The following is a 27,745-nucleotide window of genomic DNA, read 5'->3' as shown; positions in this document are numbered from 1 at the left end:
AACTGGAAACTCGATTTGCTTGTTATCTTCTTGCTCACTTCATTTCCCAGACCACTTACTGATGCTGCAATAACGTCCAATCTAAGCCATGGCCAACACTGTGCCCTGAGTGTGCTGGCTTTCCCTTCCCACTCTATTGTGTAAAGATGGTGGGTAATTTAGGGCAGACAAAGTAGTAGAAGGGGAATGAGAAGAATGCTAAATGGCTATAACCTAAATGATAGAGAATGTCTTTTTGATGAACACTAATGAGCTAGTGCCTACTTCGGGGAAAGTACATTACCAGGACTTTAAGAGAGAACATTATGACCAGCACCTGTAATTCTTGCTTATGTTCACAAGAACTGTCAGCACATCCTGGCTCTTGTACTGCTAATGTTAAGGAAGAGCATGGATGGGAAACAAATGGCAGAACTTGGGGAAGTGTTTCATTCTTTTTTTAAAAAATAAAATAAATAAAAAAAGCAGATGGAGTTGTGAATACAACTAGCTAAAAAGTATGAAAGGATAAGAGTTCTGGCTGTTTGAGGGAGAAAATAAGAACTTTTTGTTTTAATTGTAAAAAAAAAATCGCTTGAGGTTGTCTGAGGAGCTTAAAGCAAAAAGCATTGAGAAATGGGAGTGAACAGTAAGATAGGGTTTGTGTAACAAGTACCTCAAACCACAGGAGTCACGTGGGTTCTTTCTGCTCTGCTACTCTTGATTACTTGTCAGAGGGTAGTACATTTAGCTTCCCCCATCCTGCAAGGCCACTCAGACATGTGCAAGCTGGAGTAGTCTTTATTCACAATGTCTTTACAAAGGCTTATGCACCAGAGCAGCAATGGCAATTTGGTGGACTACTGCGGGGGTCCAGCCTATAGCTCTTACCCCACCCTCACAGGACCTCTTACCATGGATGATAACAGAAGGATTCAGATGCTGGCAGACACTGTGGCTACTTTGCCTCGAGGAAGAAAGCAGGTATGATAACTTTTTTTTTTAAAAAAAAACCTTAAAAGTGTTTGTGTTTTCTTGAGAGTAGAGTGATATGTTCATCTGACTTCATACTAATCAGAATTAGTGACCAAGCCTAGGGGTGAGGAAAGAGGCAAAGTGCCCACAGATCTAGTAGACCAATTCAGAGATGTGAGACCAGAATCAAACATCTATTTTTCCATCTTTTTTTTTTTTAAGAGAGAGTGAGAGAGGAGAGAGAGAGAGAGAGAGAGAGAGAGAGAGAGAGAGAGAGAGAGAATTTTTAATATTTATTTTTTAGTTCTAGGCGGACACAACATCTTTGTTGGTATGTGGTGCTGAGGATCGAACCCGGGTCACACGCATGCCAGGCGAGCGCGCTACCGCTTGAGCCACATCCCCAGCCCCCTATTTTTCCATCTTAAAAGACTGTTTTTCTCATTTGAAGAGGTGCTCAAGTAAAATGAAAATCGTTGGGCATGAGAATGATTTGATCTTTCCCTTTTTTGTTTTCATTGATTCTTTTCTTCCCATCCTCACTATTCCCAGTCCTTGACAATAATTTCAGTTTATAATCAAAACAGGATTCTTTTTCTCTTGGAAAAATTATGTGCACTAAGTTATTTTTCTTCACCGCTAGGGACTGACACATTCCTCATGCTCTAGGGAAGGATGGCTTTTTTGGATAGGTGAGTGCCACTTCAGCTATTTAGTAGCTGTGGGATCCTGCACAAGTCACCAGCCTAATATTCAGGTTGCTTTATTGTAAAATGAAGATAATGGTAGGAGTACCCTTGTTAGGCTCTGTGATTCTTAGGTAAGGAATATGCAGTACCTAACAATGACCAATATGCAGACTGTGCTTATGAAAGGCTAAATTCTGTTATTTAAAAATTTTTTATTGCAGAATATTTCTCTAAAGATGAAAACTCATTTAAAAAATCCAAGTCCTGAATTTATTCTGATTTTTTTGTCCTTCAGTTTCTAAATCATAGCATATTTTTATGATTTACCCTTAGATTTGTTATATCCTGTTATTTAAACTTTTAAAAAGCACTTATTTAGAAAATATTCAGAATTGCTTTAGAGCATGATTTTTTTCCCCTTAATCTTGTGTATACATCACGTGCACCTCTGAATCCTTCTGATATCAGGATCTTGGAGTTATAGCATGGAGGGAGAGTCATAATCTTTTTTAGTGATCCAATGAGTTGAGTCTTTGGTATTTTTCACAGTGAAGATAAGAACGTGATTTGCCATGACCTAGATTTTTCATCTTTCTCAATCCAAAGGGGTTTTACAGTACAAAGTTTAATATAATGATGAACATTTCCATCAATTGACAACCACTCTGAAAATAAAGCAACAAGAAAGCACCAACATCTTTATTCAGTTTTGAGATATAGAGCGGCCTGTTTTCCTTTCTCTCTATTTGCTTGATACTATCATATTAAATATGATTCATTCGACTAGGCCATGATTTCATGCTTTGGTAGAATACTTACTGCTAAAGTTGGTCATTTTTGAATCAGAGTCGGAACTTACTTCCCACCCTCCATGTCCTCCACACCTGTAACTTTACTTATTTTATTTACTTTTTCAGCTCAGACATTTCAGTGCAATAGATAGTTTCTGTGCACCTACAAGAGGACAGATGATGTCATGCTACCCATAGGAGACACAGATTGGGCAGCACATTTGTGGCCTGGAGGGGTTACAGTTTAGGAAGTGGAATGAATAAGCATTACACAAAGTAAATCGATATAAATCCTTTCATCCAGGTAGCATGTCTTTGAATACACACTTGAAGGATATTACAGAAGAAGGGAATGATTATTGCTGAGGCATCATCCTAGTGCCTGGGGTCAGGATTGTGTAACAATAGTCACAGTGCCAGTGGGACCCCATGCATGGGCAGGAGGTGCGAGGAGACCTCAGACCTGGGCTGCTTTGCAGAACATTTGGACAACTTCCCCTGAGAAAGCAGTACAATCATCCCTTGGTATCCATGGAGGATTAGTTCAAAGACACCCCCCCCCCACCAATGAATGTCAAAATCCAGGGATGCTCAAGTAAGTCACTGACATAAAATGGCATAATATTAGTGCATAAACTAGGCATGGCCTTCCTTATTCTGTAAATCATTTTTAGATCACTTATAATGCCTAGTATTATGTGAATCTATATAAATAGTTGTTATATTCCATTCTTTAGAGTATAATTATAAGAAAAGTCTGTACATGTTGAGTGCAGATCCTGTAGTTTTTCATTGTTTGAATTTTTTCAGTCGGTAGTTGATTGAATCAACAGATGCAGAACCTGCAGATACAGGGAGCTGACTGTGATGTGACCTGCCCAGAGACCACTGAATGTGTTTGAACAGAAGAGAATTTAGGAACTTTATTCTAGAAACTGGGTGCGTTGGTGACTAGAAACTAGATGTGAAGGGGGAACTTTTGCATTAGTTAGAGAAAGAGGAAATGAGACAATGGAGAAGAGACAGAAAGACTTGAATATCAAAGGTATTGAAGACAGAGGAGGCACATTTGACTTTAAGCCTGAGTAGCATGAGTTAGAAAAAGGCAATCAGTAGAAGAGATCTGATTACTGGTGGAAGTTAAAAAGAGGATTTAGGCATATTAATGTGTGTGTTGTGTGTGTGTGTGTGTGTGTGTGTGTGTGTGTTTATACACTCATGAGTGCCACATACAACCTAGACCAATCAATGTATGTGTATGCTCTTCACTTTTCTAGTTCTTCTCTTCCACTTCTGTCATATTCTCAGACATCTTGGACTTCCTCTATTCAAAGAGCTCTTTCTTGCTGAAATGAACATTGCTTTTAAAACAAAACCAAACCAAACCTCTGGGTTTATACAACCTTCTGATTCTATACAATTTTTATCAATGAAACTTGATTCCAATTTATCCCAACATTTTAGAATTTTCCAAATGGATGTTCACTGTGCAATGATTCAATGTGTTTGCTTGTTGAACATTTTCAATCTGTGGTTGGTAGAATCCATGGATGTAGAACCATGAGGACATAGAAAGGACATAGAGAGCCACTGTATGTTTGAGCAGTAGAGAATTTAGGAATCTTATTCTAGAAATGTGGTGAGTCAGTGAGTAGAGACTAGTTTGGGGAGAATGATCACCCTTTTGGCACTGACTGAACAGCAGGCAACAAGATCCCTGGGAGGCATTCACAGTAGCAGGTGCTTTGCGGCCCACTGTTATTTTCAACACTGGGAGGGCTGACGTCAACAATTCATACTTCTTGTTATTGTTGGCTTTGGTTTCTGCAAAGCTGTATCTGGTTAGCTTCTAGTTTCAGATTAATCTTATAATCAGTTCGTGTTTGCATTCAGAATTGTTTAAAAATAAATTTCTGTGTGTGCAGATTATTTCAATAGCTGCATTTGTAGGAAGCACCAGACATCCCAGTAAGGCTTCTAATTTTGAGCACAGTTTTAGGGAGGAAAAATTCCTGGAATAGAAAACTCTTTAGGAAGAAGAAAGAAGGATAGTTTTTGTTAATTGGGGGTGTGGGGGGGTAAAGGTATAGTGACTGTGTCTGATGGAAAGCAGTTTTTACAGAATGCTATCATGAGAACCAGGAACCCTTCACATGGGCAAGAAGCTTGGCTGTGTGTTAGTGGCACCACAGATGGATACCTTTTGCATGTTTTTTTTTTTAGTTATGAAATTATTACTAAATAGGCAATTTCTGGATGACTGATTTCACATGCAAGTTCAGATAAGGAATTTGGGCTGAACTCTGTAATGTGTATTTCTCGGTTGGTTCTGCCCTTTAAGAGCTTTCAGTATTTCTGTCAGCACATCTATCAGGGACCATATCTCCCAAGGTTCCTTCTAGAGGATTGGGACTATCTCATGATGTGAGGTAGATAACTGTGTTCATTTCACTACAAAGGAATTTTTAAAAATATATTCTTTGATTCATTTTGTGGCATTTAAGAGGTCCATGAGTCTGCTGTCAGACTTTCCTGAGAAGCTGCAAATTCTGCTTAGGTTCCTTAAGGGCTCTTACAAGTTAGAAAATTGACATCAGCTCAGTCATTATGTTGTATCTTTGAACAGTCTCTGGAAGCCCTGCTGTCCTAATGCTCCTGACTCAAAAGTGGCTGAGGCGTGATTCATGGAACAATTGGGAAGTAAAGATCAGACAGGGGACTGGAAAGAGCAGAACTCATACTTTGAGACTTTCAAAACATTAAAAACAAAACAAAACAAAAAAAACCCACCTGTGTTTCTATATTCTCTCCTAATTCCACTCTTTCAGGAAGTGAGAACTCAGAGCTGGATAAGGAAGTAACCATGTGTAACTTAGCAGCAGAAGTGGCTAGAGTGTTGAACTTTGAGCCTCTTTGAAGCAAACAAGCTACGTGGCTGAGGGGCAGATTTCCCCTGTCTTTTGCTAACTGACAGCTGAAGTCAGTTTGGTCTTGGTTTCTCACTTCATAGCAGGAAAAAATTACATTTTGAATATTAATGCCTGATCTTTTAAGTCATCTGACTGAAAACAGAAGAACGATGATAAGTTCAATGCCAGGCGTCATTAGTGGCCAGTGAGGAGATAAGGAACTTTGTGTATTCAGCCGTCATAACCAAATGTGTGCTTTGCAAGCCTGCCAAATTGCTAAACCTAGATTTCTCATATTAGATAATGTGTAATAAAAGACAGCTGTTGCCAGCATATGCCGTGAATTGCACACCAGTTCCTCATTCATGATTTTTGGTGCCTTCACTACAGGTCTGGAGAGGCTCTGACTGGCAGGGTGGTCTGGGGACCACCAACTCTGCTAGTCACATTTTTGAGCTGCTCACCCTAGGGAAAAGGTGCAAGGGAAATTCTTCCAAAGTGTAAGACCCTTGGCAAGACCTTAGACATGCTTAATGTCACTTGGGCAGACAGTTTGGTGGGTGAGCCTTGGGATATTTCTACATCGCCTTAGTCTGATAGTGCGGATCAAAATCAAGGAGGCTGTGTGGAGATTTGGCCAATGTCAAAGAATTTGATGGTGTCTAATTTATTCAAATTGACTTTTATTTATGTTAGGTGCCTATAACCAACTCTTTGCTAATCCAGAATGGAAACTTAATTTATAAGTGGAATAAGTCTGATTTTGTGTGTGTGTGTGTGTGTGTGTGTGTGTGTGTGTGTGAGAGAGAGAGAGAGAGAGAGAGAGAGAGAGAGAGAGAGAGAGAGAGAATAATACAAATGAGTCAGTCCTCAGGAATTGAACACCTGTGTTTCTCATGTTGTGAAAGACAAATATTTTCATCTTTGTATAACTGGCTACATAGAACGGTTAAAAAAGGGGAGGTGGGGAACTTTCATTCTTACAGAAGTCTCTGATCTGTTTTGTGAACCTAAGAGATTTTAGATTTTTTATTTAAAAGACCAATTGGAGAAAATCTTGAGGCTTATTAGTGCTCTGATTATAGGCCTAGGAAAAGGGCATTTGAAATTGCCAAGGCTGGACGTTTTAATAATTTATCATCTCTTGCCACCATCGTTCATTCATTTAGCAGTTGTATATGAAGACATTACTGCCTTACTTGGCTTTCTACTAATGATTTTTCTTTACTTCCTGCTGTTTTGGGATAGAGGGAAGTTTGTTTTATTTTTAAATCTTGCTAACTATTTGAGATTTAAAACTTTTATCTTTTTTTGTGTGTGATTACCTTTGAGTTTTCCTGTGAATGCTTAATTTAATGAAAGACAAAGTTAAAGAATATCTTAATACAACACTCTTGTACTTGGATACTTTAACTTGGGTCTTCCCTCGACATTCACTTGCTTGTGTTGTCTAGTGGTTTATTTCTGTTTGTCTCCTTTGCTATTTTTAAGTTCCCACTCTATTCTAGGCCCTGTGATAGGCACTGGGGTGGAAAGTAAAACAAATACTTTTCCCCAAGAGGTCTGAAGCACAGAGATGATTATCGACAAATGTGAAGTATCTGGTCAAATATGTTCTCCATATAAATATATACATATATGACCCTATGACCATCCATATGTGAATACATATAGATAACATGAAGACAAGGTAGCAAGAGCAGTATTTTAAAAATATAAGCCCTAGTCTTGATTACAGATGACATAATTAAATATGGCTAACCTAAGTACTTAAGCATCTGAATTGAAGGAAGAAGGCAAGCAGATGAAGGCAATGAAAATAGATCAAGAAATTGTGAGCACAGTCTAAAGGTGAGATTGAGAATGCTCAGAATGTTAAACTCATGGCCCTCCTTCCAAGGAGGAAGTCCACTAACAACTGAATGGTTTCTGTCTTTTCTTCACCATATACCTCAGGTGCCCAATCAGGTTGTAACAAACCACACATTTCTGTAGGCTTTATGTACTCTTGGGCCTTATAAATCAAAAGTAGATTCTTTTCAGCAAGTCTAAGGATTTTTTTTTTCCCACTCTGAACCATTCTGTTTTATTCAATCTTCAGGGAGATATTATTGAGTTAAGGTCCAAAACTGATAAAAGAGGCAAATAAAACTAATTTACATAAAATATGTGGGATGAGTTCACCTCTTCATTACATTAACTTCATTGACTGGCGGCTGGATTACTAACACTGGGGCACTCCAGAAAATTTGTGAGACTGCTAGCATTTGGGACCTGGTAATTTGAATTCCCCAGAGTAACGTAGGCTTCTGGGTAACTAGTCAGATATACATTAATTCTTATATGGATTTTTCTACATCTGGTTCTTATCTTCTACTTATTTTATTATTTTTTTAATCTGGGCTATTTATCTGGATTGGGACATTTTATGCATTTGCTTACATATGACAACCATATTAAGTTGGCAGTTAAATACCACGTTAGCTAGTAGCATGTGCTTATGTTTAGGGTCCTTGGAACAATACTTGAGAATGGGCTAATTAACCTTTCCTAAACTACAAACAAAACAAAGAAACCACACAAAAAATCTGCTTCAGTCCCCTAAGAAACAAAGTGTGATTTCTTTATTGACTCTCCTCTGTTAAAATGGTAGAATATATCCTGAAAGTTTATGTTTATGTGATTCTTTTCTTCAACATGCTGAGAAGTGAAGGTGATATTATTTATACCATTTATAAAACCATTCTGAGTTTCCTTTCCTTTCTTGGCTGGGAATTTCACTACATTCTTCCAAAACTATTGAAAAAATAAATCGTAAATAGAATTGAGATTTTGAGTCCCTGGTTTCACCTGATTCATGTTTTGTATATGAGTTATTTCTGTAGAGATTATTTTATCCTGCTAAAAATATTAGCATCCTGAACTATTACACTTAACACAGTTATTTCATCAGCATCTCCAAACATCAGAGATTTGGGTTTCATGGCATTTTGTGGGGGCTATTTTCTTTGGATTTGAGTGTGATCACACATTGTTATTGTTCATCTTCAGAGTCTTTAGATGCAGACCAGAGATGAAGTAATATTTCTAAGCTTTGGATTTCTTCCACATTACATGAACTCTTGTCACAGTGCCTTACTTTAAACGAAAAACTGAAAGTCCAGGTTCCCAACTGTTCTTTGGTATCACTAGGGATTGGAAATGACTGCCTTTATGTAACAACCTCCCAGGAGCTAGGCCAAAGAGAGTGGTGAGGAACAAGCTCCTGTATGATTTAGATCAGTTTATATCTGTATTTTAAAGACCTTGAGATAACTGAATGCTTTTTCTGTTTTTCAGCTTGCTTTGACTCGATCAAGTTCTTTGGGTGAATTTTCCTGTTCTCAAAGGTAAAGAGATTCAGTTGTTTTTTGTTTTTCTACCAAGATACATAAGAACATAGCTCTCCAGACTGTTGCTAAGACACACATGCACACACACATAACAGGTTCTACAGTTTACACAAATTCCAGTTATTCTTAATTGTTGTAGTGATTTTTAATAATAAATATGTATCAGATGTGATACTCTGAACTTCATGTGGTTTATTTTATTTTTTATAGAAAGCTTGTTACTGTGGAAAAGCAGGACAATGGAACATTTGGATTTGAAATTCAGGTGGGTAGTTTTCAAATTTTCAAGACTCCCCAGGAAGAAAGTGGAGCAAATAGTGTCATGATGTTTGCAAAGTATAATGAAGTTAGGATTACAGAGCTATGGAGACTGAATTTCATTCAGTAGATGGGTTTTTGATAGTTTTCCAGAGTGTTGAGTGGTGTCAAAGAAGGAAAACACTGAAGCTGAGAAAATATTACTCCTGAGATATACACAGTTCCCTGTGCTGAGCTGTTTCCATCTCAGGCTCAAGGTAGATCAGAAATACTTTATACAGATGTGCATTTTAAATATTTCCATTCTTTACATGTTTTTACACAATCATGTTCTTATAATAGATACCAGGTTCCAAATTCTCAATATTTGAGAAACACTTGATAGACTGTGTATGTGATATACATGTACTCATGTGTAGTTATTGAAATTTTGATATTGATGATTTCTTAGTGGACATAATGAGAGATTTGTCTTTTTCTTCTGATGAAGGCACTTTATTACTTGAAACATTTAAGAAATTTGACTCTACTCACAGATTCTTCATGATGGTGGGAATTTTTTTCTTTTTCTTTCTTTCTTTCTTTCTTTTTTTTTTGGCACTAAGGATTGAACCTCGGGATGCTTAATGACCGAGCCACATCCCCAGCCCCTCACCCCCCCCCCTTTTTTTTTTCTTTTGTGGTACTGGGGATTGAACCCAAGGCCTTGTGCATGTAAGGCAAGCATTCTACCTACTGAGCTATATTCCCAGCCCCATGATGTAGGGAATTTTTAAACAGTCTTTGTAGGTTTCAGTATAAATGTCTAAAATTTTAATTTCTTATTTGCTGTTTGCTTTTTCATGACCACATTAGGAGAAGTGGTGAGATAGGTCAAACGAAATCTGATCCAGTTAAGCACAATGGTTGTAGTTTAAGCATAACTGTTTCTTTCCATAGCAGTTATACATTTCTTTTAGATGTGTTTTGCAGATTTGAGATCTTAGCTTTTGTGCTGCTTTCAGAAACTTTGGTGTGATATCAGCCCCACAATTAGAAACTCAGTATGTATTTTAAGATCAGGAACAGGAAGTGCTAAGTAAAACACTTTTTTAATGAGTAAAGAAACAAAATGGGATGAATAAGGAGAAAGAGGAGAAAAGTATGCCTTTTACTGTCTGAACTCTTCCACTTTTAAATTTGGTAAAATCTTTAATTTGCCATAATAATTGGTGAAATGCATCAGATTTGAGAAGTAGAGTATTCTTTTATTCCCTGTTCACATGAAACACTACTTATTCTCTGACAGAGACACTGTGTTCTGTGACTGGTTCTTTTTAAATGAGAATAATCCTCAGCAATGTGCAGCAGTTGCTACTGAAAACATGATAAATGATTACTTGTGTAGCTGATTTTTCTCATTCTGCTATACTATTTATCACTGCTTCCTTATGTTTCCCTCCCATGCCATAAATACTTACTCTACATGGAACAAGAGTCAAAAGTATCATGAGTAGACAACAGACCACAGAGCCACTCAATCTTTTAGATAGACATGATCTGATGGCTTAACCTCTGAGCTACAGCATGTATGTTATCTTAGTGAGACAGGAAGTCAACAAATAGGGGAAATGCTTTGAGGAACGTTTTGCAGGCCAAATAGAACCTTACATATCCTCATGTGCACCATGTGTAAAAACATATCTGGGTCCTGGCCTGCAAAAAGAGTGACATTTTGGAGAATACCAGATCCATTTTCCTCCTTGGTTTTCCATGGGTGCCCATTTTACACTGCATATGAGAATAATGCAGCATGATAAGAGCATAGACTTTAGATTCATGTACACTTTGGTTCTTATTCTCTTAATTACTGCCTTATTGGGTCCTTGTGGATTTCCAGTAACACATATAAAGTCTCTAGTAATGTGGTTGGTATCAGTGGATGATCAATATGACAAGTTGAAATGAAGGTCACTGGGCATGAGAAAGGGCAATGTGATCTTTATGTCTCCATGAAATGCAGGTGATCATTCTGTCACTGCTGTTGTAATGGGAGACAATAGATCAGTGAGAGAGAATGAGAAAAATATTTAAGTACTAATTTCTGTAACTTTGGAGAGTCTGTTATTTTAGTCCTATTTCTAATCCCCAAATTTATACCCATTACGAATATATTCAGGTGCCAATTACATAAATCAAATTACTTCCCCTGTATTGTTTTCACTCTGATCCCTGGGGATGGAGGGTAGAACTTCACTGATAATGAAAATTTTTATAACAGTATCTTCCAAAAGGAGTGTCAGTTTTTTCTTTGGTTTATGTACCACATGGACTAGACCAGCCTCTGTCTCTGAAAGGATCTGAGCTATAGTGATAGTTTTGGTGGGAAAACTGTTAAAGCCATTTCTGATACAGATGAGAAGTATATTACATGATCTTTTAAAAATCCCTTCTACCTTTAAGATATGGGGACTCTGAATGCCTTAGGGATTGAGCAGAAACCCCTTGGAGGTTAACAGATCAAAGTTTCTAGATGTGATTTGCATATGACTGACATGTGGTATCTCAGGGGTTGCCAAATAAGAAAGAATCAACATTCAACATTAATTTCTGCACAATGAAGCAGTGATGTAGTGTGGCTTACTTTTAGTAATCAAGTATTTAAGACTCAACTCAAAATACTGATTTTGATTTTAAAGGGAGCTAGACTCCATAACTTAAATGTTTTAAAAAGAACAATATGTTTGTTTTGAGTAGTTGGGATGCTGTACATAGCACAAATTTTCAGTATTTTGGTATAATCTGAAAAACAGAAACAAAAACCCAACAACAACAAACTACTTGAGTGCCACACTGAGGTAAGAGGCAAAGCCTAACTTTTTCTAATTGGGTGACTGATAAACTAGTAAGAATTTGGGGAAGGCATAGTAGAGAGTGCTTAGAAATGAAATTAATGGAGTCAATCATAGCATTTGTGAATAAATGCAGGGAAGATTGTCATTATTTGCAGAATTCTGTTTTAAAATAATCATTGCTGGCACGTCTCCCTTGCTGAATATATTCTGTTACATATTCTTCTATGTTGACTACTTTAGCTTATAAGAACTACATAAGGATTTTGCTCTTGGCCACCATAGTTTTATCCCATGAGAAATAAGAAACTTAATTTTTCTTAATAAATATGTAATGATGATAGCATCAGGTGGTTTCTTAGTCTTGAAAACAGGAAATATTGAGCCACGCTGATCCCACTTTCTTTCTCATGCCAGATGTTTTTTATGAATGAAGTTGGTTGCACATTGTCTGGTAGAATTGCAAAATTGCTACCTTTGATTCAACCTGTAGTCAAGAAAGCCTTTCCAAATTGTCCTTTGCATTTACCTATTTACCACTTAACAATAACTGACACAATTTCATGTTTTCACACATACAGTTTGAATGTTTTGAGTAGTAACTCTGTATCTCCTTAAATTTTGTAGACCAACAGGCTCCAGAATCAGAACATCTGCTCCTTGGAATTGTACACTATGATCTGCAAAATACAGGAGGACAGTCCAGCTCACCTTGCTGGTCTGCAAGCTGGTAAGGTAACTTTGCTCCTGTTAAGAGCCATTTGCATAGCTAGAAAAGAAAGCTTTTGGATAGTGAAGGTCAGGTGGTGATTGTTGCTTTAAATTTTCTTGAATGATTCCAAGACGGTGTGGAGCTTGCTTGTTATGTTTCATTTGCATGTCAGGAGGGATTATTTAACTAACCGATATAATGTTCAGTTTTCTTGGCATCTCCCAGGTGATGTCCTTGCAAATATCAATGGTGTGAGCACAGAAGGCTTTACACACAAGCAAGTGGTTGACCTGATCAGATCCTCAGGAAACATGCTAAGGTAACTATCCATTTAGTTCCCCTAAGGTTTCAAAGATGTGACATTCACTCACAATGCTTGCTGAGTGAATGAATAGACTTTTTGTCTAAGGATCACCACAGGGGAGACAGCACACTGCAGCTTTGGGATAGGGTACACATATTTTCACCAGTTCCTTTTGTTTTTCAAGGTTTCCACAGGCTTGAACATATTGTCGACACCTGAAGTCAGTGGGTTTCAATAGCCCCAATGTCTTTGTGAATTTACAAATGCATTTTCAATGTCAAATTCAATTCAATGGGCACACATTCTTTGGACTGAGAAAAACTAGTTCAGTTTCCATGGTTGATATAACCTTGTAGATACAACAAATAAAAGGTCAGAAGACTAAGTTTTCCCCTCTTATGCCACCAGCCACTCATTTTTCTCTTATTTCATTTGGGAGAAAGAATCAAGTTTTGTTCAACTCTCCCAACCTTGAAACACAAACACTTCTACCAATATTCCAGAATTATTTTTATAAGATATTGGACTGATTTCCAGATCAACATTAAGAGTCTCCATGAGTGAAAACTGCCTCAAGGGAAAAACAGCATCATCATCTTCTATCATAGCATTCCTAGACCCCCTCTCAGTAGTTAGAAATTAACGTTCACCTATTCATTAAAATTATACTATGGATAAATACTACGTAACTAGTGGTAAGTTCCAGAGAGGCAAAGAGGAAGACCCTCTTAGAACTCTATTAATTGTGGAAGGAGATGGATAAGAAAATCCTGAAAAATAATTTTTTTCACATTTTGGTTGTTGATAACTGCTACAAGGAAAGTAAAATAGGGCAAGGGGAGAGAACACCAACAAAGAAGTCTGCTTGTTCAGTTTACATGTTTTAAATGGTCTTTTCTAAAGAGGGAAACTTGGGGCCAAGACTAGTGGAGGGAAGATTGGTCATAGGAAGTCTTAGTAAGCGCATTCTAGGTAAAGAGAGTGACCTCTGAGCCCCCAGAATGGGGTTGGCAGGTGGAAGCGACAGAGGGAAACCCAGCGTAATAGGTAGCTGGTGGGTTAGTGAGAATATACAAAATGAAGACAGAGTTGGCCATGAAGCAGATCGTGGGTCTCAGCAGCTATGCCAAAGAGTTTAGGTTTTATTCTCATTGAGGTGGGTTCAATACTATCCCATCCATTCTTCACAGCTACTTAGGTTGGTCTTATTCCTATCTATGCATAAAGTGCCTGAGACTTAGAGAGGACCTTGTTAAGGTTACCCAAATAGTCAGTGGCAGGGCTGGATTTGGTCACCTGCTCTGGATACCAGGATCCATTCTCTTCAGCTACAACTCTCATCATGAGCTGCTGAAAGAATTTGGTGGATACTCTTTAATACTTCAGGGATATGTTGATGGGTGTGCATGAGTAGTTTTGAGGGATGATTGGTGGGGGTAAATGACTAAATCAGTTCTGTGGGTTCTGTGAGTTCAGGGAAAAGATGGGGATACTCCAGAGAAACTTGGATCCAGAAGGCAGGAACCATGTAGAGTCAAAGAGAAAATGCTAGCAGAGTCAGAAATGTATGCTTCACATGGGTGAAGGGGGCAGACTGCAAATAATAGATGGGGATAGTACTTGAGAGTCCACAAATCAGGCAAATGGAAGGCAATCTGCACAAATATTGAAGGAAGGGCCCGCTGAGGCCTGCACATTTTCCCATGCATATCTATTATGTGAACAAGTCAGACCCACATTAAGAGTCTCAGTGACAGAGGTTCACAGCAATCCCCTGTATGGCTCAGAGAATCGAGACAGTCTTAATTAGAAAGCAGACAGCATTTTGGCTTGTTGTCAGCTCATTATCTCAGGTATGACGCTATTAGAAATAGAGGAAAATTGGTCTCCACATTTTATGCATTTTCCATGCCTTCTGAAATTGCTTGCATCTTTATAAATACAGTTACAGCCTAGTTATCAGAAGGAATTTGAACCAGTATTTTAAAATGCTTAGGAGTGATTCATAAATGATTGATAGTTTCGTAGTCAAAATAAAGGTAATTTGAGCACACAAAACAAACCAAATCACTCAGGATAGAATAAGTCTTCTATTATTAGAAAAGCATTTGGCATAGGAAGAAAAGAACACTGTTAAAGTGATAATTCTGGGAATAAAGTTTGTAAACTAAAGGTTTGAGAAGAAAGAGTCATACAAAGGTTATTATTTTATAGTTGTTCTGGCTCTTTTAGTTCTTGTTCTCAAGTGAGAAGGCAATTTACGGAGGTAAGGCCTCCCAGAATCCTAGGAGGAAAGGATTGCCACCCATGTCAAGATATAGCACATTGATCCCACTGTTGGGAGAGTCCCAGAGTCTACTGTTTTAGTCATACCTTTTTCTTCATAGTATAGGATCTGGAGTTTGGCACATGCTAGATGCCCAATAAATAGTTACCACATGCATGAGCTGATTCAGCCTGTCCCAAAAGAATAGATTCTGGTAGAGAGCAGCCATTGTTATCACATAGCAATTTTATCAAATGAAATAAAACTTATGAATTTACCAGGATCTTTTCATCTACACTTTCAAGGGGAGCTCTCCCCCACTACACATTTTATTTCTCCAAATGTAGTGAGAACACTTGGCTTAGATCCCAGGTACTTGAAGGACCATGGAAGTGTGACATTTATGTTGCATTTTTAGTGTGGTCTGTCCTCCAAGTGTCAAACTCCATCAAGATGAAACTCATCCAAATGAATCACTCACTCACATTATTTACCCCCAACCTTTTTTCCTCCTTAAAAACAGGATAGAGACTCTTAATGCAACAGCCATTCTCAGAAGAACAGAACTTGAAGAAAAGCTGCAGGTTTTAAAGGTAATTTGATTCAATACAGTGGGGTATATTTTTCATCCTTGAATGGGTGAGTGGTAGAATAAAGATCTATTTGAGGAATTGAGATAGCCCTTGAAGATGAAATGTTATGATGAATCTGAACTGCTAAATTATCAAGAGCTACACAATTGCCTTTGCAGGAATATCAAATTCTGTAAATAGGTATAAATCACCTTCTTCCTTCCTCCTTCAGTGTGTCTATAGGGCTCAGAAAGGCAATAGGAAGGCACATCATTTGAAGGACTTTTCACTGATGCACCTGTGATCTCTTTTGATTTACATTTTTTGTTTGGATAAAAAAAATGAGGACTTGTGCAATGTCCTCTCTTCTTTCTTCCTTAAGCAGAGACCATCTCTCTTTAATGCTATTGCTATCCTTCAGCCTCCTTTCATTGGAAAACACTACCAACTTCGAAGGAGGGAAAATATTTCCAAGAGGCAATGCACAACACTGGATATTCAGTGAAAATCTCCTGAGATGGTTCTTTAAGGGTCTTAAAAACTCATTTTTCTAGGCTGAGGAGAGTCTCCCAAGTCATGAAGTCCAGATATGTTCACATGTATGTGAGGCATAGCCTTGCAGACCTTCCCCTGACCCCCAGTGACCTCTTCCTCCTAGGACTCTTGCATGGCAGTGAGTTGACCTGTCTGAGCAGAGATGGTGAGGCTTATCACAGTTCATTTATTTGTGATTTGTTTTAAAACAGCTACCCTTTATTTGTTTTCGCCATAAAGTGTGCACTTATTAATTATCCATTAATTATCTATCCCAAGAGGATAGATTCATTATATTTTATCTTGCATCCTCTTCCTGCATGTTCAGTACTTTAACAAGCTGTTATCTTTTTCAACAGCAATGGTTTTGATACTTCTGTCATTTTGCTCATTGCTGTGGGTTTTTGAGTCAATTTTAAAAATTCCTTTAAAAGAAAACAAACTTCTTTGAGATTTAGATATCAGTTCGATTACATCTATCAAATAAATGAGATGGAGTAAAATCTTTATGTTTTTTTTTTCACTTTGAACAGAATTTTTCAGTCATTTTATTCAGGGCTTTTGAGTACTTCAAAATATTTTGTAATTTTTTTCATGCATTTTCACATATGTTTTTTATGTTTACTCATAGATAAGCTCTAAGATTTCTTGCTGCAACAATATAATCTTTTTGCAATTATTGCTACTAGTTTTTTTGTATAATTTTAAATCCAGTAGTCATACAACTTACTTTATTTGGATAATAACTTTACAAATCCCTTAAATTTTTTTACATAAGTATCTGCATCTAATGAAAGTTTTGCCCCTTTAGTTCAATAAAATTATTATTAGTAATATTTATTATTGTTATTGTTGGTGGTGCTGGGACTGCACCTGGGGCTTTACACATGCTAGGCAAGCATCTACCACTGAGCCACAAACTAAGCACCAGTTCAATTATTCAACTAATTTATTTTTCTTATCTTATAGCATTGTCTAGGATCTTCAGTAAGTTATAAATAGTAGCAGCTTTTTTCTTGAATTCAAAGGAAATGCTTCTAATATTTTCTCATTAAATTTTTATCAGTCATAAGAAGTGCTTCATATTATATTTAGATTTTTTAAACTGTCAAAGTTAATTTGTTTGTGCAAAAGAGAGATAAATGTTTGGATTATGGGTAATGTATACATATGTAAAATCAATTTTTCTATGTTATTGTATTCAAATATTTTGTTAAATGATATAATTTCTAAAAAATTATGCGTAGATTATTTGAGGTTTTCTATAAAGATAATATCTGTCAAAATTACATTCAGTTACTTTTGTTACTTAACTACACTGCCTAGGACCTACCACATAAGATAAATAGAAATAATAATAATAATAGGTAAGCTTGTTTTGTTCTTGATTTTTAAAAGAAATGTTTCAATATTCTCCTACTAGGAATAAGCTCTTTCTATGAAAATACTTTCCAGATTAAATAGGTTCCCCTCTACCTCACATTTTCTGGTAGTTTTTATAATGCTTATGTATTAATTTTCCTCACATACCTTTTCTGCATCTGTAAAGATGGTCTTCTCATTTATTCATTTAAAAATATCAGTCAGTATTATGAATAACAAAAAAAATCAGAAACAAAAGTATGGTGAAAGACATTTAGAGATTTTTTGATGTAAAACCACCCTTTCATTTCTATGATAGGCCCAATTTGATTTATCCTTGAAATTTATAATTATTTTTTTCTGTACTTAGAGGTTTGATTTGATATATTTTTTGAAATGGCTTTATTTTACAGGTAGTCTGACCTATATTTTCATTTTCTCAGACATCTTTTAAAATTTTAGTATCAAGTTTACTGGATTTTTTTAACATGAACTGGGGACTGCCTTCCTTTTTTCTTTCTTGTAATGCCATCTGAATCATCTGTACTTGAGATTCAGTTGTGGTGAGAATATTTTTTAACTGATGTTTCAATTCTTCTTATTTGCAAGACAACTCAGTTTTTCTTTTTCTTTTCTTTTTTGAACTGTTTTGGTGGTTTACATTTTTATTGATAAAGTTTTAAAAATTTTAAATATATTGCATGAAGTTGATATATATATATATACACATATACACACACACATACACACACATACACAAACACATACATACACTTTTATTTATTTATTTATTTTTAGTGCTGGAGAATGAACCAGGGTCTTGTGCATGTGAGACTAGCACTCTCCCAACTGAGCTATGTCCCAGCCCCAATAAATACCTCTTGATCTCTGTCACAAATGTGATTATGTCCTCATTTTCTACCTTTTATGCACTCCCCCATCTATCTCCCCTACCACCATCATTGGTAATTTCTCTAGGGGTCTATTTTTTTTTAAAAAATCTTAAAATACCAATATTTGTATTGGAGACAATCTATTATCTTTTTTCTGTCTACTTTCATGATTTCAAAAATATTTATTGAGATACAGTTTATCTCCATGTATTAGGTTTCCAAATTTATACTGCTTAGAGCTCTCAGTTTTGGTCTAAAGACATTTGACTATATTCAGATTTGGAATACAGTCACATGGATCTTTTTGACTATTACATCTTTACCACTTCCTACATTATCATCTTGAATTCCTGTTAACCATATCTTAGAGTCTCTTGATTTATCTTTCTTAGTAATATCTTCAGTACCATTCTTATTATCTCCATTCTAATAGAATGTATTCTTTCTATTCAGTTTTAAAGTTTATTTATATTTTATTATCAAGTAGTTTTTCATGTGTACCTGTTCTTGTTTCCTTTCTTTGTTTCAAACTTTCTTTTTCTTATGAATATTGATTTCATTTATCTCTCTTAGGGGATTATAAGCATTCTTATTTTAATGACTTCTTTGGATACTTTTTTGAAAATATATATAATTTTTAGTTGTTGAAGGACCTTTATTTTACTTATTTGTTTATGTGTCATGCTGAGAATTGAACCCAGTGCCTCACACATGCTAGGCAAGAACTCTACCACTGCCACATCCCTATCCCTTCTTTGGATACTTTGCTCTTTTTATTTTGCTTGTAGAGAATCCATGTATTGATCATTAATTTTATGATTTTGCTTTCATTAAACGTCTGTGGGAATTTTGGAGTTTAAACCTCCTGCTTTCCTTGAGTCGTAGCATCTCCTTCAGCTAAATGTTATAGGTGGACAGTTGCCTCCACACAGCACTTTGAGACTCCCAATCCAGAGCCAGTCTGGTAGCTTGGATGCCTAGCCTGGAGAGTCAGTGTGGGATTCGGCTCAGGTCATAAGAATATGCTTACGTACTCCTTTCTCTCTAGGTAGATAGCTGTAGCTTTTCTCAACCTCCTTTTCTTTGCATGAAAGCTTTAGCCATGTTTCATTTCTTAAGCAGGGAGCTTGACTCAGTCTTGTGCTTCAGACAGGTGCATTTAAACCGTGTACTGACAGAGGATATGAATTTATAGTTGCCTCTTCCAGCTTCTCTAGGCCCAATAAACATTAAGGTTCATTTCTATGTATGTCTGACATTTTTGTTCTACTTCTAATTTTGAAATTGTGAGATTTTTTCGTTCATCTCTTGAGTCAGAAATGTCTGGGTATGAGCTAGAGCCAAGGTCAGGCTGTCTTCCCTTCTGCACGATGACATTTCTTTGTGCATCCCCTACTGGTGAGCATTCTATTCCCCAAAGACTCTTTGTGGGGCCCAAAGGTCTTCTTTAGAAACAGTGGTCCCTTCTGAGTCACATTTCGAGGGATTCCCTTTTTCTTAACCTATGATTCAGATGTAGAATATGAAAACAGCACATCTGATGGACTAGCTGAGATATCTAGTTTTAAATCTAGCTCTGCCATTTTCTATTTTTGTAGCCCTTAAAAAATATTTTGCTGTACCATAACTTTATTTTCTAGTCCATGACATTTTGGGGGGAAATTATAAAAATTAAATAGCATATTATCTCTGAAAGTACAGTCAATGTACTAAAGCCAGGGAGAAGTTTGGTTTTATATCTCATGTAGATTGAAAACACTTGAAAAATATTTGGAACCAATCTAATGTGTGATAGTTGCAGGTCCTTTCATGAAGCCAGTTTCTGTGTGCTCTTTCATGCAGTATTCAAACATTATGCCAGTTTCTCTGTATCAGACCCTAAACTGGGCTCAGTCAAGCAATGTGGCCCAGGATGGCTAGAACTCATGTAGTTCTCATGGGATGATGACAGTTCATATTTATTCAAATATACAATGTGCTATCAATAACACAGGAAGAAATAAACTCTGAGGAAAATAAGGAAACTTAGTTATAGACTAAAAACTCTTAGTCACTTTGACACATCTGCTCTTTACACTGGTATTTTCATGGTGTTAAGTGATGACATACTTAGATGACTGGGCCAGATCAACAAATTAGCTATTTTAAAACCTTTATGTTTGCAAAAATTATATGCTTGGCAAGCCCTGGCTTTGTATTTTTGGATAGTAAGTTCAGGAATATTACTTCATTTTCTTTCTATATTTAGTTTTGACTGTCAACCTACTATTATGCTTCTCTACTGGACTCTGTTCCCTTGTAGGAGATAAATCTCTTTAAGAAAGAAGAAAGGAGTAGGTGTATATTCCAGTTCTCCCTAGTTCTATACTTCTGGATCCCTGATTCTCACCCTCAGGTATCCACAAGCTTAGGAAGTCAAGGACTGTGACTAAGGCAGCCCAGCAGTTTTGTACCCATTAAAGATGTTATCACTCTGAAGGAATAAGAAATTAACCGAGCCAAGCATTTTATTACTTTGATTTATTGTTTGCATATTATATTGGCAACCATGAGGATTACTTTTTAACTGTTACCATTATTGAGGCTAGGAAGATTCCACCCAGTTACTGTTCAGTCCTTGAAGAGTGAGTAATGACCTATGTTCCCCTTATGCATTTAATGATCTTTTTTTGCAGTTTTATTATTTTCTTTCCCTTAAACTTTTCCCTCTCCAATGTATTTTTTTTTTTTTTACTTTCTTTTTAACCTTCATCTAATCCTCCAGCTTGCTTTGAACAAATGACTGCTTATTTCCAACTAGGCTGTCTTTCTTTTAGGATGAGTGTCCCTGGCATATCTGAGCTGTGTCCACTTGCTGGGCTGGCTATGGAAACCTGAAGAAGCAAAGGGAGGGGTAGAGTAGAGGACAAGGGATGGGAGGGAGAGTGAGTCTGTGACAACTGTCTTGTCAGATGCCTTCTGCCAGATCGGTTTTGGATTTCCATGGCCTCAGCTTTCCCTGTGCTAGAGGCCAGAACTTGCATGCTGTTTTGAGAGCATACACTTCTGCCCAATGTGGGTTCTGGTTTTCACATGCTGCAGCAGCCGAGGACGGAACCAGCTAAGGAGTCAGGGTGCTGAGCAGTAATCTAAGATTAGCCTTCCAAGAGACATTTGAAAACAGGTCCGTTCTCATTTGTGGTATAGAAAATAAAGAGATGTACAGCAAAAAAAATGCAGTTTTTGTACCATAGGCTTCTAAGAGATTGATGATTATTATTAAGCATTTACTAAGTTTTAGTCATTGCTCTAATTATTTAACATCTGTCAGCTTATTTAACCCTCATGAGACTCTTGAAGTTCAGGTTCTATTATTGCCCTCACATGCATTTGGAGAAATTTGAGAGTGCACATCTTTGTCTAAATAGGTAATAAGTTCTTATAAACCCAGACACTCTGGGTCTGTAATATTTTTTAAAATAAAAAATATAAATTTAATTGTTCCTCATCTTTTAAAGAAGAGTTGGTGCTACTAGTTTATTCCTTGAGAAATTAGTATCTTCAATATTTTTCTTTAATACAAAATACACCAAAAATCTTTTAATGAATGGGAGAGGCTTGTAACATTTGAAAGAAAAGGAAATTTTAATGATAAATCTCAATACATAGAATTAAATTGCTTTCTTTACTGGGATTTTCCTAATAATAAGCATTTTTTTTTTCTTTCTTACAGCAAACCTTGAAGAAAAAATGGGTGGAGTACAGGTCTCTGCAGTTACAGGAACAGCGCCTGCTTCATGGTAAAGGCAATTTCCTGTTCAGAAACCACATGAACATCTCATCCTTTCAGTATTTCTGCCTCTAAGTTGATTATTGTTATTATAAGAAAAATTTGAAAAAAAAGAAAAAAAAAGAAAAATTTGTTCAGTACCAATCAACAGTAGTAGTCTTTCATTAGCATGAACTTTGGAGTAACTGAGGAGGGAAGTCAAGTCACAGCCTTTCTCTATATACATACAACATGCACATTCATGCACACACTTTCAAGACGTGTCTGGATACTTGAGACGAGCAGTAGGAAAAATTGCCTGACTTGCTTGCTGTTTAAGCAAATGAATGAAATTCCTGAGAGTGATTATGGTGTGAGGGCTGTGTAGCTCTCAGAAGCTGTTGAAGCTGGCATGGTTATACATTTTTCAGGTAGAGTTCCTACTATTTGTTCAAATTGTAAAAGCTACATTTATGCATCGAAATCTCATCTCATTGGTCCCTAACCAAAACAGACGTGTAAGATTATTGCAACAGGGAATGTATAGCTCTTGCCATTCTGTGCATTCTGGAGGAAAGCATTGAGCTTAATGTTTGTCAGCGGCTACTTGTTTTGTGACTGATGTGACCTGAGGAATGAACTTTTATGTACAAACACTTCACTGCAACCACTAGCTGTGTGGGTGTGAAATAGACTTTACTTCTTGCTGCTTCTTTGGATAACACTTAACTCAATTCTCTATATATAACCTTGGGTATCTGTTGTAAGTGATAATCACTTTGCAGAAGAAGATACAATTTTAAAACTTTTGAATTGATACATAAAAACATAAGAATTGTACATATTATGGAGTACCATGTGATGTTTTGATACATGTATATATTGTAAAATATTTAACTTACACACCTTCTCAAGATTTTATCATTTCTTTGTCATGGAAGCATTCAAAATACTTTCTTCTAACATTCAAAATACTTTCTTCTAACTTTTGAGATATAATGTACATGGTTGTCAACTATACTCACCCTATTGTGAAACAGTGGACCAGAACCTCTTACTCTTACCTAACTGTAATTCGGTATCCATTGATCTACCTTTTCTGGTCCTTAACTCTCCTTACTCTCCCTAACTTCTGGTAACCACTAATCTACTCTGAACCTTTTACTATTCCCATATGAGTGAAATCATGCAGCACTTGTCTTTCTGTGCCTGGCTTATTTTTTTTTTTTAACTTGTGACTTCTATTTCTATCCATGTTGTCACAAATGACAGGATTTCATTGGTCATTATGGCTGAGTGTATTCCATTGTGTATGTGTATGGTGTTTTCTTTCTTCATTCATCATTTGATGGACACTTAAGTTGTTTCCATTACTTAGCTATTATGAATAGTGCTGCAATAAACACAGATATCTCTTTAGCATACTGATTTCATTCCCTTTGGATATATAGAAATAATAGTGAGATCTCTGGGGCATATGATAGTCATACATTTTTTAAAATTTTTTGAGGAATCTCTATAATGTTTTCCATATGATGCTTATACTAATTTACATTCCTTTCATTGGTTTACAGTGCTTCTCTTCTCTCTACATCCTCACCAGCATTTGTTATCTATTTAATAGTGACTATTGTTATTGAAGTAAGGTGATATCTCATTGTGGTTTTGATTTGCAATTTCCCTGATGATTAATGATATAGAACATTTTTGTCCACATATTTGTTAACCATTTGTATGTCTTCTTTGGAGAAATGTCTACCTAGGTCTATTGTCCATTTTTAAATCAGGTTATTTATTTCTTTGTTCTTTAGTTTTTGGAGTTCTTTATTTGATCTAAACAGATTCAACTCTAATTAGGTCTTTATTTATAGCTTAGTGATGTGGGTTGAAACTTAGATGTTTTTGAAACATGTACCAGTTACTTCTCTTTTTTATGTTATTCAGTTAATATTTTTAAAAATTCACAAGACATTTCTGAGGGTCTCAAATTTGTTAGATTGAGATATAAAAACATCTTTGCAGGCACTTCCTGGCTTTCATAGACATGAGAGTATTTGAGGAGCCTTCACCTCAATGTCTGGTGTATCCCAAATAGTCTGGCAAATATTGCAGTCCTTGGGCTCTACAGAAATGGCTCTCACATGAATGAAATCCTCAATTCAGGATCCTCAGAAGGTCATTGTCCCACAGCTTTTGGGAAATTGAGGGAGTTTATTAGTCTACCTTTTCTAAAACTAAACACCCAAGGGATGAGATTCTACAAGGCAATTGATTACAGAACCAAAGAAAATATATCAACTCACTTTAAAATGAAAGAGTGCAGGTTATATGAAGAAGAAAGTAAAGCATGACTAGTTACTACACAGCTAGCTATGTTCAACCCTGCAGATCAAATGGAAAAAGAGTACTATTTTTATGTCATCAACGGAGGACAAAGGAGAGCTGAAGTGGGAATAATCAGCACAAAACAAAAGAGTGTTGTGAGTGTGTGATGTTCTAGAACCTCTCTTGAGGCAGATTCACATTCTCATTATACTTTTCTAAGACCAGCATTAAAAATACTCTCCTTTCTTTTAGTAGCAACTAACTTAAACAGCTCCGCAGCAGGCAGGTGTAGACAGGAAGTTGGGGTGTGATGAACTTTTCAGTTTGGAGAATCCAGATATAGGTTATAAAAGAGTGAGGGAAAAAATTTAGTCAAGCAGATAAAATTCAGTTTCTTTAAATAAATTGGATGGCAGGGATGCTTTGTAGGTACAGTACCATTCTAGAGCATTTAAATATTCCAAGACAAAATGTGGAATATTGAGGCTGTAAGATATATTTGACTTCATAAATCCTTCTGTTATAAACAGAGTTGAATTCTCTGATTTATAACTGTGTTTCCCATATACTTCAAATGGATTTATAATAATCTTACAATTACTCAAAAAAATTACTAAGAAACAGAGGAATTGAATTAGAAGATCCATAAGACAGAATTTTCTTAAGCGTTTTTTTTTTTTTTTTTTTAACCTCATTTCTGTGAAAATTTTAATGAAATGTTCCAGGATCACTTAAGTGTAGGAAGTGGTCATTTGGTGACTTAAAAGTCATAATGACATACTCTCAGCTGGGTCAAACAGTTCTCATATGAAGAATGCTAGTTTACTGTCAATATTACTTGAGATAATCAACTTATGAAGAGAATAGGTTTATTTTGGCTCATAGTTTTGGAGGTTTCAGTTCATGGTGGATGGGTCCCATTGCTTTGGACCTATGGTGGCACATTATGAGGGGGGGGGTGCATGTAGAAGGACAAAAACCATCTCCTCATGGCCAGGAAGTGAGCAGGAGAAAAAGTAAGAATCCAAGACCCCATAATCAAATTTGAAGACTCCCTTCCCCCATATGACATAAAACCTCACAGCAGCTCCATGCTAGGGATCAAGCCTTAACCACTTTGATCTTTGAAGGACATTCCAGATGCAAAATATAGCATGAAGCATTTTATTTAAAGTTATTCTGACATTATAATTTTCTGACCATGAAAACTTTCCCTTGGAAGCTAGTCCACGAAACCTTCCTACATGGTCTATCAAATGACCTCAAGAAATGCCTTATTTATGTATGCTTATTCATCTAGGACAAAGCACAGAGGAAATATTCTTATGGCTTTTTGTTTTTATTTTTTTGTACCAGGGACTGAACCCAGGGGCACTTAGCCACTGAGCCACATCCCTGCCCCCTTTTTTTTTTTTTGTATTTTATTTAAAAACAGGGTCTCACTGAGTTGCTTAGGGTCTTGCCAAGTTGCTGAGGTTGGTTTTGAACTATTGATCCTCCTGCCTCAACCTCCTGAGCCGCTGGGAGTACTGACGTGCACCAAAGTGCCTGGCTATTCTTATGCTCTTTAAAGAAAAAAAATTGGAAACTTTGTAGTGACTGATGATCAAATCCATTCCACAGCCGACTTTGTTCTTTATGTTCTAGGTGACGCAGGTAGCTGCCCAAGTTTAGAAAACATGGACATGGATGACTTGTCTTTGTTTGGAATCCTGCCTGGGCCAGCCTCAGACCTCCTGGACCGGAATCGCTTATCCAGCGAGAGCAGCTGTAAGAGCTGGCTGAGCTCCATGACAGTGGACAGTGAGGACGGCTACCGGACAAGTGTGTCCGAGGACTCAAACCGGGGTGCTTTCAGCCGGCAGACAAGCACTGATGATGAGTGCTTCTCCAGGGATGGGGAGGATTTTCTGAGGAGGGCTTCTTCAAGGAGGAATCGGAGCATCAGTGCCACCAGCAATGGGTCCCTGTCTCCCTTGTGGGAAGGCAATTACTCAAGCATGTTTGGGACTCTGCCCAGGAAAAGCAGAAGGGGAAGTGTCCGAAAACAACTCTTGAAATTCATTCCTGGCCTTCACCGAGCTGTGGAAGAGGAAGAGAGTCGCTTTTGATGGGTCATTCTGCCCTTTTGGATTGGCTCATTTCACAGTAGTCACTAGACTCCACCAGATCAGCTCCACCCAGCTCTGTGGGAAAGTGCGGATGGATTGCAAAACTGACATCCCATTTCACAGCAATGGTGACCTTTATTTAAAATTTTATGACATTATTTTTATGAATCATTTTTCAACCAGAGCAGTTCAAGTTCAAAACAGGCCTTAGGGAAATTAAGTAATAAGTTAGGTAGTAAAACAAATTAATGCAAGTGCCTGATTCTGATGCTGCCTGTTCACAGTAGTAATGCAAGGAGTAATGTTTACTTTCCAGATTATGCATATGAAAAATTGAGAATTTTTGGAGTCAAGTGTGAATAGGGAGTGACAGAATATAATGATTTGGTTACAAAACCTTGTTTGCTTAAGCTCAGTAGCCTCTGGAGAGCCCCAGGATGAGGCAGGTTTGAATGGTTCTGTTCAGATATTTAAAGGGTTATAAGCAAAGATTTACATCCATACTCATAATAAAGCATAAAGTGTAAGGTTTAATATAAGAGGTTGCGCTTCATGTGAAAGATAAGATATGAGATGGGTACCAAGGAAGACCATAAAAAAGATCCTTGTTATAGGATGTCTAAACAAAAGGAGTGGGGATCTCATTCTCTTTGTCCAATTCAATTTTCATTCTGCCTGAGCGTTAACAACAGTCTGGAATTCTCAGCATCCTATCGCTTGGTGACTAATTTTTTTTAAGTGTCCAAAATCCAAAAAGTTAAGAGTTCAGAAAAGAATTTCCCTCCTGTAGATTTTTTTTTCACATATTTCTATTCTACGTATTCCAAATGATGATCATCTCAGCATTCTTTATTCATTTGTATCAATTACATTTTTTCAATCATGCTATATTTTATTCAATATTCATTAAAATCCATGACTTCTTTGTTCTGGTGATACAATTGTTCTTAAGTAAAAAAATATGGATTTAAAAAAATCTTTAAAATCAGTCCTCACTGATTTTAAGCTGTGTGTGTGTGTGTGTGTAAACTTGGGGTTAAGAATTAGTCATTTTCAGAAAAATAAGTAGGGTGGGGTAAGTAAGGAAGCTTGTA

The 27,745-nt window shown here is 36.7% G+C and overlaps 1 protein-coding gene across 1 annotated transcript; it reads left to right on the top strand.

Moving 5' to 3' along the window:
- The first annotated feature begins 772 nt into the window (after positions 1-772).
- Cytip (cytohesin 1 interacting protein) lies at positions 773-27,745 on the top strand. The gene is made up of 8 exons (XM_026401467.2): positions 773-963; positions 8,683-8,732; positions 8,946-9,000; positions 12,452-12,554; positions 12,762-12,855; positions 15,630-15,699; positions 22,180-22,246; positions 26,188-27,745. The coding sequence occupies exons 1-8, from the start codon at positions 790-792 to the stop codon at positions 26,649-26,651; spliced, it is 1,077 nt and encodes a 358-aa protein (XP_026257252.1). The 5' UTR covers positions 773-789; the 3' UTR covers positions 26,652-27,745.

The sequence above is a fragment of the Urocitellus parryii genome, chromosome 1 (genome assembly GCF_045843805.1).
Source record: "Urocitellus parryii isolate mUroPar1 chromosome 1, mUroPar1.hap1, whole genome shotgun sequence".
NCBI lineage: Eukaryota > Metazoa > Chordata > Mammalia > Rodentia > Sciuridae > Urocitellus > Urocitellus parryii.
Note: the sequence above shows the minus strand (reverse complement) of the source record. Positions and strands in the feature narration are given on the sequence as shown.

Bases quoted from the DNA above. Each gene is read 5' to 3' on its own strand.
- Cytip (XM_026401467.2), top strand. From the start codon at position 790: ATGTCTTTACAAAGGCTTATGCACCAGAGCAGCAATGGCAATTTGGTG. The intron at 8,733-8,945 runs GTAAAGAGATTC...TATTTTTTATAG, and splicing joins GAATTTTCCTGTTCTCAAAG to AAAGCTTGTTACTGTGGAAA. The intron at 9,001-12,451 runs GTGGGTAGTTTT...TAAATTTTGTAG, and splicing joins CATTTGGATTTGAAATTCAG to ACCAACAGGCTCCAGAATCA.